The 15621-nt window shown below is 45.3% G+C and overlaps 1 protein-coding gene across 1 annotated transcript in view; it reads left to right on the forward strand.

The window, feature by feature from the left end:
- Positions 1 to 15621, forward strand: part of RIOX1 (ribosomal oxygenase 1) — a 234366-nt gene that overhangs the window by 161920 nt on the left and 56825 nt on the right. Inside the window, exon 13 of the mRNA XM_086927470.1 lies at positions 11343 to 11442. Within this exon, the coding sequence (XP_086783596.1) occupies positions 11343 to 11442 (100 nt within the window). The remainder of the gene's footprint in view (positions 1 to 11342; positions 11443 to 15621) is intronic.

Below are 15621 nucleotides of genomic sequence, written 5' to 3' on the forward strand. Positions count from 1 at the left end.
AATTGGTGACGTCACAAGTTGAGTCTAATAAGGAAATTAGAAACTGGTTTCTATACAGGAATTGCAGGTTCCCATATTGTGAGAACATACTGACTCTCATATAAGACAGAAACTGCTTTAATACCTGCAGTTAATAACCCACCCATTCTTGTCAATTCTGGGCAATCCGCGATGCTGATCCTATTGGATTTGTCCTCAGCTTCTGATACCATCGCCCCCAATAAGTTGATCAATTGGCTTCAACAAATAGGTATCTCTGGATGTGCCTGAAGCTGCTGTCCTCCTTCTTGACGGACAGATCACAAAAGGTTAAGTTGGATCAATATAATTTCTGACCCTTTTCCCAACGGTTGAGGAGTTCTTTAGGGGTCCTCCTAGAGCCCCACACTGTTTAATATATATGTTTCCCCACTTGCACAAATGGTCAGATCTTTCGGGCTGGAGGTAATATCTTATCCACTCATGGTGGCCAGAAACATTTGGGTCACGCCCCTCACCGGTTGAATCTGCAAGAAACCTTGGTGTCATAGTTGACACCAGTTTATCTTTCAACCATCAGGTTAATAGGACAGTATCCTCCTGCTTTTGGATCATAAGGACCCTTGGAAAGATATTTCCAGTACTTTCCCTTGGTGCACTAAAACAAGCTCCTGTATCTCTAATTCTAAGTTGGATTATTGTAATGCCCTCCTTCTGTAATACAATAGGTCTACCATCAATAAGCTCCAGCTGGTACAGAATACTACAGCAAGACTAGTACTAAACATTCACAGTGTCACCAATGAAACCAGCTAGCAATAAGACCACACATAGCCCCCTGGAAGCCTAGACCATCCCGACCACAACAAGACTGGTCATTTTCGACCCTTGACGATAAACCGGAGGCCCGAGGCGGGAGCGGAGCCTCAAGACTCAACATATTAAGCACTCTCGGTGCCTGACCCTGTAATGCCTGCCATGAAAGTTCATCATAAAGGCCTCACGAAGACCCCACGAGGCCTGGATCCACCCTACTACAGTAAGGCTGGACCTGCTTGACCCCCAACAATTAACAGGCCGTCCCAAGACAGGAGATGAGCCCTGAGATGCAACATAGCATGACCCACTGTGCCCGACCCCGTAATGGTCGCCACTCTTCCTATCATTCCAAATAAACTAAAAGAAATAAATAAATAAAGCTCCCACCAGCAAAGACAGCCTCCTGGCCCCGTAAGTCAACTGCTCCCGATCCCCAGCGCACAGTAGTACAGGCCTGAAGCGATCTTACAAGGGCCACCCCGAGTACACTAAAGTGCCTGACACCGTGATGGCCGCCCTATGTTGAATTGCACCGAACTTTCCTGACTACCCATGGGGAGCCATGAAGATATCGCCTAAACTAAACTAAGACTGGCTGCAAGATGGTCCCGATCTAATGCTCCTTCAACGGTCCGGACATCGCAACAAAAACTCGCAGGTTAGTGTAGGCACCTTCTTGGTGCCTGTCCCCAAATGGCTAACAAGGACTAGGTCTGGCCACTAGAGGCTCTCTATCCACTGCCCCTCTAACATTCCCAGGGTCTCACATGACGGTGTAGGCAGCCCCTAGACGCCCGTCCACCAAATGCCCAACCGGGCCCCAATCTCAGATCCACCGTCACATCCCGGCAGAGGCGTCCCTGCCACTCAGAGAGAATACCCTTAACGTTTCAGGACCACTTCCCTACAACCTATCACAGACTCTCTAACCTGATCCTAAAGAAGCCCTACTCCGCCCGCACGCGTAACACTAGACCCTTTCTTCACATCCCGAAAGGAACCCGCCTTCCTCAGAACCCAGATAAAATGCCTCCGGCCACGCCTATGGTTGCTGCCCCTCGACCACCGAATTACCTAAAACCCTTTGGGCCAAACTCCTTCAGGATTAATTTCCCTCCCAACCTCTCAAGGAAAGCAAAGAGACTCTTCAAACATAGACTGATCAGACAGCACCCCGAAACACTATTCGTAGATACCTTCCACAGATTGATCAGACAGCACCCCGAAACACTATTCGTAGATACCTTCCACTGCTCCTCCAAAGGGCAGATAATAATGGATCTCATCTTCCACACTCAAAGACCTAACAATTGGATCACCATCCTCAATTCACATCTTCGCATCTCCAAAACTACCACCACATCCCATAGGAGCAAACTGACGACCTCGCTCCTGAATCACCGGACGCTGAGCGGTAACATCTGCATAACCATCTACTCGAATGGCACTGTACTGATACAGGCTAATAATGACAACCTCAGGATCTTCGACTCCCTCTTCCTCTCGCTAAAAAAAAGCACCCTTGCCCAATATACGACCCAGCCAGACCCCTCACTGCCCCCCAGCAAGCCTTCCCCTTCAGGTGAGGCGCCAGACCCTTCACTCGTCCTCTTCAAGAACCCTCCCCATACCCCCGCGAGTCACCTCCCACAACTTTGCACCTCCGAATAATGATCCCACCCCTCCCAGCGGTAGACACTCCCACCCCTGCCTCCTCTCTCATCCCAATCAGCCATCCCTGTGCAAACATTACCCCCAAGCTCAGTTTCCCCCCTGCCCTCCCCAGTCTTCAGGCCACACGAGGCCTAATCCACGTTATGAGCCACTACTCCTCCTACCTAGGACCCCGCCCAGAGACAAACCAGGCAGCCCTCTGCCCCTACCAGATCCCAGTCATCAACCAACAGAAGGGGGACGGAGAACCACTCTGGGAGACCCAGAATATCGAAAGCCGCCCTTTTCCCTCGGAAAGGGGCATACCTAGCCTCAACTTATGACACTCCCTCCAATCCCTCCACAAATCTATGATCCAAGTAATTACGGGAGACGGAAGATAACTCCTTCCACTGAGAGCCCCTAGACCCCCAGCTCATCTACCTGCTCTACCTAGGGACCTAACTACTAAAACTCTGAGCAACGTAGGATCCCCCATTAACTGCTTGCTCTTAAACTGCAGATCTTCCTCTAAACATGCATCCGAGCTAGCAGTAGCCATTCTCTCCCACGATATAGATATAGCATTCATCAGGGAGACCTGGCTCAATAATTACTCTTATCCCATCATGGACATGCTGGTACCGCCTGGATTCACATTGATCAACAAAGAAAGGAGAGCTCAAAAAGGAGGGGGCCTAGCAATCATTCACAAGAATAGCATCTCTAACACGGAAACTGCCTCCTGCCTTTATAACTCCTTCGAATGTCTCTCAGTCAAGATCAAGACAAGCAAGAACAGGCCATCTCCATGCCACCTCCTGTACCACCCCCCCCCCCAGGTAACTCCTCCGAATTCGGAGAACACCTTTCTGACTTGATTGTCCATTGCTCTCTTGGAAGTTCAAATAATATTATTATTGGCGACCTTAATCTAAGATGGAATGAAACAAAAAACCTGCTTATTCAATCCCTAAACAACCTCCTATTAGAAAGCAACCTGGCCCAACATTGCTCAGAAGAAACACATCACAGAGGAGCAACCCTTGACGCTATTATTACTGAAAGCAATGCAATCACCATTGACCACATCCTTCCCGTAGACTAGTCTGATCACCACATCATCCTTTTTCAAATCAACCAAGGGGTCCGAACTCAACTCCCCTTGCAGGCACCCCTCCAAATGGATTAGGAACACAGCTCAGATCCTGTAAGCCGATCTAGAAGAAAGAATAAGCTTGCTTCTCCCGAGCACCACTGACCACCTCCCAACTAGCTAACTCACCTCTCTCTACAACTCTAATATGACGCGCACCCTGGACCTACTTGCCCCTTTAAAACTAGAAAAACCCAGAAACATCCCATCCAGATCATGGTTCACCACCGACATCAATGAAGAAAGAAGACATCTAAGAGCCTCAGAAAGAATCTGGAGGAACAATCCCACCGCCCTACATCGCGAGCAACTCCAAACAGCCCGCAGGAATTACAAAAAACACATTAAGAACAAAAAGACTTCTTTCTTCTGCTCGGCTCCGGACAACGCTAAAACCAGGCACAAAGAGCTCTTCAATATCATCGGGAAACAAACCTCTAAACCAGTGGCCTCCGCAACTCCGGCATCCAAAGAACGATGCGACAACTTCGCCACATTTATCAACGACAAAATCGCCAAGTTCGATCTCTCACTTGGCTCCAATCTCACTCCCTCCACCGAGATCCAGGCAGCCGAAATAATCAATAGCGTTTCCTTGAATCCCCCTAAACACTGGTCTTCCTTCACTCCCATTCAAGAAGCAGAGATAGTTAAACTAATCTCCAACGCAAAACCCTCATCCCACGCCCTTGATCACCTACCCCCTCAATTGTCCAAAGACTTGAAGCTCGCCCTAGCCCCACTGTGGTGCAAGATCATTAACAGCTCACTGAGATCAGGAGTCGTACCAGATTTCCTCAAAGTCGGTCAGGTCACACCTCTGCTGAAAAAGCCAGGACTAGGTACGGAGGATTTGAATAACTTTAGACCCGTCTCGAACTTACCTCTCCTGTCCAAAATCATGGAAAGATGTGTACTTCCTCAACTGACCCAACACTTGAACAACATCAACTTTCAGAACCCATCAATCGGGCTTCAGAAAAGGCTGCAGCACCGAAACCGCAATCCTCAGTCATAGATGATCTACACAAGTCACTTGACTCGGACCAATGCTGGCTTCTCATCCTCCTGGACCTATCGGCTGCATTCAATACTTTCGATCACAAGCTTCTCCTCAGGGTTCTACAAGAAACGGCTGGTCTTGAAGAGACGGTCCTCCTCTGGTTCTCCTTCTTCCTCCACAACCGATCACAAAGAATAAAAATTTCGAATCCGACCTGCACCCCATTACTAGGGGTGTTCCACAAGGGTCAGTGCTCTCCCCTCAGCTTTTCAACATTTACATTGAACCCCTCACCTCTCTAATCCAACATCCCTTTCCACCTAAATGCTGTTGACACGCAGTTATATCTAGAAAACACCTCCATTAAGGACCTCCAGAGACTCAGCGCCAGCTCTCAAGTAACCACCTAAAACTCAATCAAGAACGGTCCCCTCATTTCCAAAATTCAAAAACCTGCTCAAAATCCTCTTCCTGGATCGTTCTCAAGCGAGTAGATAGGAGCTAAGGAAGTACATTAACTGTCACCCCTTCTAACTTTAACTAGGTGACCAATGTCACTGATTCTGATCTAGAAAACTTCCCAGAGACTCGTATTGCTGGAATAAGAAACTCTTTGGTCTCTCGACCCAAGGACTGTGGATTATCATGTTACATTACTAAGTCATCTCCGATGAAACTCTGCTTTTATCTTCCTGTGCAATATGACTCATCCATACTATGCTCAGTCGTTGCTAGGAGTTCTTTTTTGTTTGGTATGGTGACAATTGCTCTGTCTCCGTAAAGGATCTTATATTGTATTCGTTGTCTGTATGTTCAGGTACCATTTACTACTTATATGTCCGATTCACTATGTTCCTCTATATTCCCTGTACTGCCCATTTGCACATAAGTTACTTGTTGTGAAGCACTCTGATAGCCTCGGTCCAGCTAGCGCTATACAAAACTCCTAAAATAAATAAAAAATAAATACTACTCCATCTCGGCTGCCATCAAGTATATGCATTGGCTCTCAGCAAGAAAAATGGTGTTCGAGGCATATGAACTGCAGATCTCACACTGAACATTAGATTGCCACCTGGTGTTGGGTTCGAATGATTTGCATGTTGTTTTTGGGTTTTTTGTAAGACCTTTATTGTATATTAGCCCTATAACACTGCGTTGAGCCTACAACCTCGAGGGCCAGCTGCGTTGACCACCAGTTTCTCTTAGCACTTTTCGAATTTACACCGCCCTTCAGCCGACAACCTCGGGTCCGGCGGCGTGATACAGGAGACATATGCAAATTATACATGTCTTGCTACGGAGAAGTTAGCGTCTTACATTTTTGTTTAGAAGTATGCTGTAAAACCTTTTAAAGATAGTTATTGTTAATGGTAACTAATCATTTTTATTATATGATCAGTAAGATTGGCAACAGTACAATCAGTCAAAGTCAGTAGCACAATCCGAAAAACACTCCACCAGATAATGAATCTCATCCTATCCAGAGCAACCCGGAACCTCAACGCTACAGGTGCCCTTCCGCTGTGTCAGATCCCCTCCCTCTATCTCCCTTATTCTATTCCTCACCCATTTCCTCATCTGAGCTGTCATCATCAAAGTCTGGCAGCGTATCACAAATGTCCCCCCTGAAGGTGTTCCATGCCGCCCATATCTTATTCCATTTCCGCTGGCATTTTCTGGAGGCATATACGGTACGTTCAGTAATCATGGTTAGGTCTATGTTTTGGCACCATGCCGACAGTGTTGGCGCCTCTGCTGCTCCCCATTTTTGTGCAATATCTCGGTTTGGTTATTATTAGCCCAAGCGTGACCCATATCAGTCCATATCTTGTGAGGTCGTTAGGTTCCCATATGTTTAATAAGCACCTTCTTGGCTCTGGCAGGAGCAATGTTTCTGTAACCTGTGAGATAGTGCGCAGTACCTGTCTCCAATAGTGAGCTATTATTGGGCAATCCCACACTGTGTGGAGAAAGGTTCCCTCTTCCCCGCATCCTCTTAGACAAAATGGATGAGTAGCTCTCTGTATTTTATGTAGGGTTGTCCTAGTGTAATATATTCTATGCAGGATTTTAAGTTGCACTAGTCTCAGCCGAGCCGAGCCCTGGCGTCACCTTGGGTGATGCCAGGGCTTCCCTCTACTCTGGGTCGTCCATGTCTCCTACCTCTCTAGACCATTTCTCTTTAAATGTTCCCATAAGGTCTGGAAGATTGTGAAGGAGTTTCCGGGATGTGAGAGAAGTGGTGCCCTGGGGCATATGGTCCGTCAACAATTGATCTTCTAGCGGGGAAGCTTCAGGGATCTCAGTGTCTGTCGGGAGTGCAGCCAGTAAGGCATGTCTTATTTGTAGATATCTAAACTTTTCATTTTGGCCTAGGCTATACTGTTGTTGTAACTGTGTGAAGGATATCACCGTTCCTTTGTCCCACATGTCTCCCACCATGGATATACCTATACTGTCCCACTGTGTAAAGCCCTTACACCGCCTCAGCTGGCCCAGCACCTTGGTATCCCAGAGGGGGGTCAATTTCGTTATGACTCCCTTCCATCCCAGCTTGGTGTGTGCTTTATGCCATACCAGCGCTGTATGTTTAGTGGGTCCTATTAGTTTCGTGACCAGGCCCTTATTGTAGAGCGCCGCCAGCATGTTATCGGTACCCAGTTGTGCCCTGTCTGCGCTGTAGGCCGGATCGTCATGTGGCATGGGGGGCAATGGAATGAATTTAGGGGGATGGTGTGTGCTCCTATTGAACGAGTTAATCCTATTGCGCTCTATTAAAAGTTCCTGGATCATTTGGCTGAGGTGTTTAATGTTGTTGGGGAGGGGGGGGAAACTGAGTCTCTGAAGACCTGGCGTACATGGTCATCGTTGTACTGTTTCTCAATGCCTAGTTATAGGAAACTTACTTTCATCGCAATGTTGTTTTCTCTACTTAAAGGATTTTTAAAGGGACCAGAGTATTTCCTGCCACAGATTATTTTCAGTTAGTGGTAAATACTATCAGGCTTTTCATAACAGCATATAGTGTTTGTCATTCAGGCTCTCTGCAGCTTTTCCTGTCTGCCCTTGGCATGGATGATGAAGGTCCTTTTAGTGTTTAACTTAATTTTTCTTGGTGCTATAAAGGAGAGGAAGCTTTTGCCTCTTCCCTTTTATTTTGTCTGACAAGAGATCATGAATACTTTCAGAGAAAAAACAAAGTCTTTGGAAGTCTTTATCCTCGATTGTTCAGTGCTCTTAAGACCTTGAACCTTAGAAATGCCATTATAGACCACGGCACGTGAAGCCTGTACAGTTACCACTGTGTTCAGTGCAGCTGTCTCCTGATGTGTCCTGATGTTAGGTTGCCGAATCACTTATGAACTTAGATGAACATAAAAAAAACACATAGCTTAAAAGAATGAAGAGCCATCTTTGAAGTTCTTTTTTAAAGGTTTGTGTGTATATGGTCAGTTATCTGCATGGGTTTAAGAGTAAAAAGAATAAAATAAGAGTAGTTGAAGGTTTATGAGTAGCTAAGGTTAGTAATTTGTTTTTATCCAGGTTCTTTCTTATTCCTTCTCCAATTGCTCTGGAGCTATATTGTAACTGTAATATCACAGCTGTACTTATTAACGGTTGTATTTATATAGTGAACCATCAGTTGCACTATTGCCATTAGCAAACCAGGAATGTGTACTTTGTCCACGAACTGCAGTGCGACCTAACTGCATTATCAAATGATATTCCTTGATTGACCACAAATGCAGGGATGGAGCCCAGCAAAGTACTGCAGACCTCCGTATCTGCATTCCCTTTCCCAAATGAGAAATATATTTGTTGAAGACAATGGGCAGGTGGGCAGGGGTATTTAAAGGGAGCAGGGTGGACACCTGGAGCTGGAATGTACAAACCTGGGAAGAAAACAACAATGAAATATTGGGCACAACGCCCGCTTTTTTTTCCGTAATCCCGCGCCCCGCACACGCCCCCAGCACACGCCCACAGCACACGATATGAGACATGGTATGAAGGGCGGAAACCACACGACCCCAGCGTTTGTTACGCCCCCCAGCACACGCCCACAGCACAACACAGACACGCCCACAAGGGACTACTTTGCTGGCACGGTTCTTTTACCTTTTAAATGTATATGGTGGGCGTCTGCATAGCCTATGTCCTTCTGCTGCAACTGCCCTTTCCAACACTGTATTGGGTGTTGTGATTGGTGTTGTGGTTCCTGAGATTACCCGCCTCAAATGTTTGGGCTCTCTCTTTATTATATTAGTACTAGCAGCCCGTCCCGACGTTGTCCGGGTATGAATTGCTGCGGGCCAGTAGTATATTGTTTTGTAGGATTTCGTTTTGATAGCATTTCTTATCTGTGACAGGCCTGTGAAACACTCCGATTCACAGTGCACTGATGATGCACTTAAGAGTGCGCGTTCAGTAGTGTGTGAACTCGAGTTTCCCTACTTTATTTTTCCTTGCAATATTATATAGCGCAAACTTGACAACATGGCATGAGCACAATTTACATTACAGAAGAACACATTCATTTGTGGTAGGCACGGGGAGACAAAGCGATTTGCCTGGAATCACAGGATGTTGAGCTGATGCCGAGATTCGAACGTAGCTCCCCAGCTCCAAAGTTCGCAGTTCTAGAACTTGTGGTGGGAGGTGTGTCTAAAAGTGTATGTCGGTGCTGGCCATCAATGAGAGAGACCTGTGCATTTTTCAAATCGGTGGTGAAAAAATGAGTATGTTGCTGGAGATGTGGGCCGCCGTGCCACCAATGTACTTTCCGGGGGAGGGTAAACACCCATTATTCTGCAAATTTCTTTCCGCATACCATCACTCCGCATACTTTCATTACGAAAGTACCATGACTCCGCATGCCATTATAACGCATGGCATTACATTTTATATGCTTTTACCACGCATACATTTACAGCGATATTCGTTGTAAATGCATGAATGGTAAAAACATGTTTTTTTTAAATATTTGGATAAGGTAAGTATGGGTATAGGGGTATATGTTTTGGGGTACTGAGGTATATGTTTTGGGGTGTTTGGGTATTTTAAGGGTTCAGATATAGTTTTGGGTTATGGGGTACAGGGGTAGTTTTAGGGTTAGGTATTGGTTTTTGGGCTACAGGGGTATTTTTAGGGTTCAGGGCTAGGTTTGGGTTTTGGGGAATAGGAGTATTTTTAGGGTTCAGGGGTAGGTTTGGGTTTTGGGGTACAGGGGTATTTTAAGGGTTCAGGGCTAGGTTTGGGTTTTGGGGTACAAGGGTATTTTTAGGGTTCAGGGCTAGGTTTGGGTTTTGGAGTACAGGGGCATTTTAGGGTTCAGGGCTAGGTTTGGGTTTTGAGGTACAGGGGTATTTTAGGGTTCAGGGCTAGGTTTGGGTTTTGGGGTACAGGGGTATTTTTAGGGTTCAGGGCTAGGTTTGGGTTTTGAGGTACAGGGGTATTTATGGGGTTCAGGGCTAGGTTTGGGTTTTGGGGTACAGGGGTATTTTAGGGTTTAGGGATAGGTTTGGGTTTTGGGGTACAGGGTATATTTATAGGGTTAAGATGGGTTAGTGTTTAAGGGTGTTGGGGTATTTTAAGGAGTACGGGTGGGTTATGATTATGGGGTGCAGGGGTATTTAAAGGGAGCAGGGTGGACACCTGGAGCTGGAATGTACAGAACCAGGGAAGAAAAAACAATGACATATTGGGCACAACGCTCGCTTTTTTTTCTCCGTAATATCGCACCCTGCACACGCCACGCCCTCAGCACACGCCCACAGCACACGATATGAGACATGGCATGAAGGGTGGAACGTACCACACGCCCCCAGCGTTAGTCACGCTCACAGCACACCCCCACAGCACAACGCAGACACGCCCACAAGGGACTACTTTGCTGGCACGGTTCTTTTACCTTTTAAATGTATATGGTGGGCGTCTGCATAGCCTATGTTCTTCTGCTGCAACTGCCCTTTCCAACGCTGTATTGGGTGTTCTGATTGGTGCTGTGGTTCCTGAGATTACCCGCCTCAAAGGTTTGGGCTCTCTCTTTATTATATTAGTATAGATAGATTTTAAGCAGCAGGTGTCCAATTGAGGCTCGGGTGCTAGTCCTCTGGACCACTGCCTGCCCCACCGGAGGAGGTTAGCGCGATTTCCAAAAGGGAAGCTACCTTAATGAGACAACTTCAACTTTGCAAATCAGGATCACTTCAACTCGGGGGTGGGTAACTGGTAACTGATCAGCGCAGCGGCAATTGCAGCCACAAACATTTGTACATCCCTTTCAACTTTCAAAAAGAAGGGGATGTCACATTTCATGTCCTCTGTTATTTGCAATTCAGAATGGTTGCAAAACACTTTTGGGAGTCAGAAATACTTCCCAACTTTCAAAGGGACTCTTGTATGTTGTGAAAACCATGTCATTTTACCAATTGCAGAGTTTGCTACTGCAAAATAGCTTTGTATATTATCTGGCCCCGTATTCTTGAGAATTTCTAGTTTTTTGGTGTTTTTTTTTTTTTACAGAATATTAGCCAGTAGACATGATTAGAGTTTTGTCGAACCCCATCAATGTATCTGTGACGGGTGCAAAACTGTCTCAGCTGCATTGCGGTAATGATGTGAAGTTGATTCTCAAAATATTTTCTTTGCACTGTTATGACTTAGTAAAGATTTGTTTTACAGTTTGCACTGTAAATTAATTATAACATTGTTTTTTTTATTTTTTAGGTTATGCAGTGAAGCTGATTATTGTAGGTTGTATTACACTACCGACAACTCCAGGGTATACCACCAGGAGGAGCCAAAGTACATTGAAGTAGACCTGCAGGTATTGTACAGTTGACTGAATTTGTTCTTGCTGGTTCTGTGTTGCATTACTGTACGTTTGCTTTCTAGGAGACCTTGTCTTTGATAAAAGAGCGGAATGGGGTAAATTATACTAATTATAATTCAGAAATACTGAAATATGTTAACTATAGCATCTCAACATCTAGTAGTGAAGGTTTGGCCGCAGACAGATGGCAATTACATAGAAAACTAGATGGCTGTCGTTAGTTGCAGATTCATTTGGCATAATAGTTGACATTGAGAAAGTCAGTACAGACAAGGCAGTGTATATCCCAGCTTACCTGTCTACATAGAAAACCAGGATTGAAGTGGAGATCCCAGACGTATGGTCTGTGAAAGTATTGAAATGACAGACAAACTGATTGAAAAAGCATTCAGGATTTACCGGTCTTTTTCCACTGCTCTTGTCAGTAAATGAAAAATCGGATGCAAGTATCTCTTACCTTTCCATGGAGTCTGTCCTTTGGTAGCTGAGCCGAACTTCAGTTATTGTAGTGTGCCTTTCGGTGGGATCAGAATATTGCAAGACTCTAGTTGCATGCATCTCAAGTCTTGTTAGTAGGCAGTCCCACGCAGTTGGGCAAAGCACAAACCCTGGACTGGGTGAGTAGCTTTGGCTCTTGAAAAGTGCACACACTCTGAGAATCAAAGAGTGTATGTTGTTCACTATACACGAGTTACTCATCCATCTATATTTTAACCAACACCAAAATAAGTGCAGACAGTTGTATGCAGTGCTTTGAAGAATATTTAATAAAGTAACTCTGAATTTATTGGGAAAGTCACTGGCAATATGCTACATATGTTTGTAGATCGTATGTTAATGATTATTTAATGAAGCGCAAGGTCATCAAAGGTGTCATGGCGCTGTATACTGAGAGGAAACAAATTGCTAAGTTGCTGAGGCTGAGCAGAAACTATTCCTCGAGGGCCTGCCTAAAGAGTCAGATTTTCAGGCATTTTCTAAATTTAGAAAGATTAATATCCAAGGTAAGTACAGTGGAAGGGAGTTCCACAGTACATGAGCCATAACCGAGAAAGTTTGACTTCCCATTCTTGCCCTCCTATTATTAGAAGTAGGAGATTCAAGACCAGCAAACATGAATACAGATCTTGACAATTATTTACCTATTTTATTGTTAAGAAATGACGGAGCCAGTTTGTAGAAGACTTTAAATGTTAAGCAATGTACCTTGAACTATACCCACTGTTTAATGGGCAGCCAATGTAGCTTTATTCTTTTTTTTTTTTAAAGGGAACACATGAGACCTACTTGTGGCTCACCTAATTTTAAATTACCTGAAGTCTGAGCCGTCTAAGCCGGAAGCCCTAGGTAAACAAACTTAACAAAATCCAAACTAGACAGAATAGTAGCCATCATTACTGCCTTTAGGTGTTCTTGAGAAATCAAGATTGTAACATTCCTAATAGATATCAAAAGGAAGACACAACTAGAAGTAACAGCCCTTACCTGGGCTCCCAGAGTTAGATGACTGTTCATCACTACACACAGACTTTTAGTTGATACGTTAGGAGCGGGGGTTTAGCCAATTCAGGTGGCCAGTACAGGCTGACCCAACGAACCTGACAAGCTGATTAAAAGTTGAGTCTTCTGCTTAGTCATATAGGCAGCAGAACTTCCTGGACAGCTAACTAATGAGGGGCCTAATGTATATATTAAACAAATTATGTGACAGTGCAGAGCCCTGAGCTACTCCGCACATGAGCTCAGAGGATACTGACAGAAAAGGACCGACTTGTACCACCCAGGGCCAGTCCTCATAAAATTAGGATTTCATCCAACTCAAGGCTGTGTCCTTTTAAACCTTGCCACTCTCAGTCGATCTAACAAGTTTGGAGACCTCTCTGGTCTCTTCTTTTGGTGACGGCAGGATGCAGGGAAGTAGCTGCGCTGCTCCACTAGAGTTCTTGGTTCCTGGGTGAAGTGCTGGCAGGTCTCCCAGGCTTTGGAGCCACAGCAGCTGCAGGACAAGTCGTCCTTTGGTGCCATTGTTGAAGTCAGCAGACAGCTGGCAGGGTTGGCACTAAGTCAGTTGCTGTAGTTTCAGCTCTTGCTCTTTGCGACTCTTTTCATCCATCTTCTTCTTTCAGGTCGGCAGGATCTGCTTCTCTGGCATACCATAAATACTGGGTTTATGGGAGTCTAGGGTAGTAGTCAGTGGCCTACTTACTTGTAGGGTCACTATGCCCCCTATATGACCACTTTCTGTAGGAAGTGGGCATTACCCTGTCTCTGAATTCCAAAGTTTGCCATCACAATGATGGCCAAACCCTGATAAGCCATGTCCACTTCAGTTAGCCCACCTTAGGGGTGGTACTAGCCTGGGGTTAGGCACGACTACCTGACTGACTAATTTTCTCGCTTGTCCAGGTGCCAAAGGGCTTTGGACAAAGGGTGTCAGCTTCCTCTCCTGTGAGGGGAGTCAGATTCACATTTCGAAGGCAGTGGCTTCAATCAGCAGTCCATCCTGCAGGCTTTGTTTCTGACTTCCTGGGAGCAAAGGCCCTCACCCTGGTAGTTCAGAAACCTCGCTCGGTGGCAGAGATCAGTCAGCCAACACACCAGAGGCTGGTAGGTTTCCAGGGGCACCTCTAAGGTGCCCGCTGTGTGCATGTATTCACCGATTTACCACTGGAATCATAATGAGTTTGCGAACACAAGATGTTTGGTACCAAACATCCCTATTTTCACTGAAGCCATCATGTAGCTGGGGAACTTGGTTTCGCCAGTGTCAGCACATGTTAAAATTGCTTCCCTTATCACTTATCCTGGCAGCCCAGGTGCATATCTGCTCATGCAGATATGTCCTCACAGGTAATATAAGACAACCTTCCTCAGAGCTGTAAGGTCTGCTGTATGGGTGATTTACAAACATTACATGCAGTGTTAGGGGACATGGCACACAGGGATATCTGTCATGTCGTGTTTTCACTTTGGTCTGCAGCAAAGCACACAGCCCGCGATGGCAGCCCTGCATGAGTTTGGTTAGGGAGTCCCTTAAGGTGCCAGTTGGGGAAACAATTGTGCAGTTTTTGGGAAAGAGATCTGGCACTGGGGACCTGGTTAGCAGGAATGCAGTGCACTACCAGTCAAAATCACATCATATACCTCGTAAAGAGTGAGCGTGACCATGTAAAAAATGTGTACTTTCCTGCAAATGGGAATTGCCTGTTTGGACGGACAGAACTAGATAAAGCGTGTTCAAGAAATGTTGAGCATTATAAAGAGTTTAGGGTTTGTGAAAATCTTCAGGGCTGCATTTTTATTATTACTGCTGCAGCAAGAACATCAGCAGTGAAGGATATATATTTGTGAATTTAAAAGTTTTGGAAACTAAAGCTACAATTTCAAATAAGCCCCAACTGTCACCAAATGCCAGGTGACTTGGATTCACCCTGGACACAAACATCACCCTCAAGGAAAACAAAGAAAAAGAAAGCCTAGTTCCAGCTCTCTCACCTAAAGAAAGAGAAAGCATTTCTTCATAAAAGCAACTTCGAGACTGCTTTTCAGGACCTCATATTCTCACATCTAGATGGGGGTAACTCCCTGCTCCATGGCCTCATGGACTCCACACTGACACCCATTAAGGGCATCCTTCAAGCCGCAGTGTGTTTCATCCTGGACCTGAAAAAGTAGGATTACGCGACTCCTATACTAATGGAAGTCCATCTGCTTCCCTTACTGGCCCACACCATCTTCAAAGCCTAGTGCATCATTTACTGAGCTGTCACAACTAGTTCACTAAACATCGATTAAACCCCCCTTAGCATTTTTCCTACACCAGGAGTAACTAACTGATTAGACATTGACTTCTACATAAAATGCTATTGCAAATGTACACCCAAACTGAAAAAACTTTTTTCTCTGCTCATCAGCTTGATTTAGTGAGGTAGTTGTAGAAGCTGATTGTTCTTCTTGGTAACAGAAGATGGACGCTGGCATATTTGTTAACTGTTGTGTGATGCCTAAAAAAAGAGAAACACTTTGGGCCACTCGCCACAACTCTTAACTTCTTTTGGCGAGACCAAGTACAGAGCCACTAGCCAATGGACAAAGTTCTTAGCAAGGTCATCTACCAGTTTAGGTATTTAGATCTTTAACCCATTCCGACATAGATAGCTCTCTTTCATCTTT

The sequence above is a fragment of the Lissotriton vulgaris genome, chromosome 6 (genome assembly GCF_964263255.1).
Source record: "Lissotriton vulgaris chromosome 6, aLisVul1.2, whole genome shotgun sequence".
Taxonomy (NCBI): Eukaryota; Metazoa; Chordata; class Amphibia; order Caudata; family Salamandridae; genus Lissotriton; species Lissotriton vulgaris.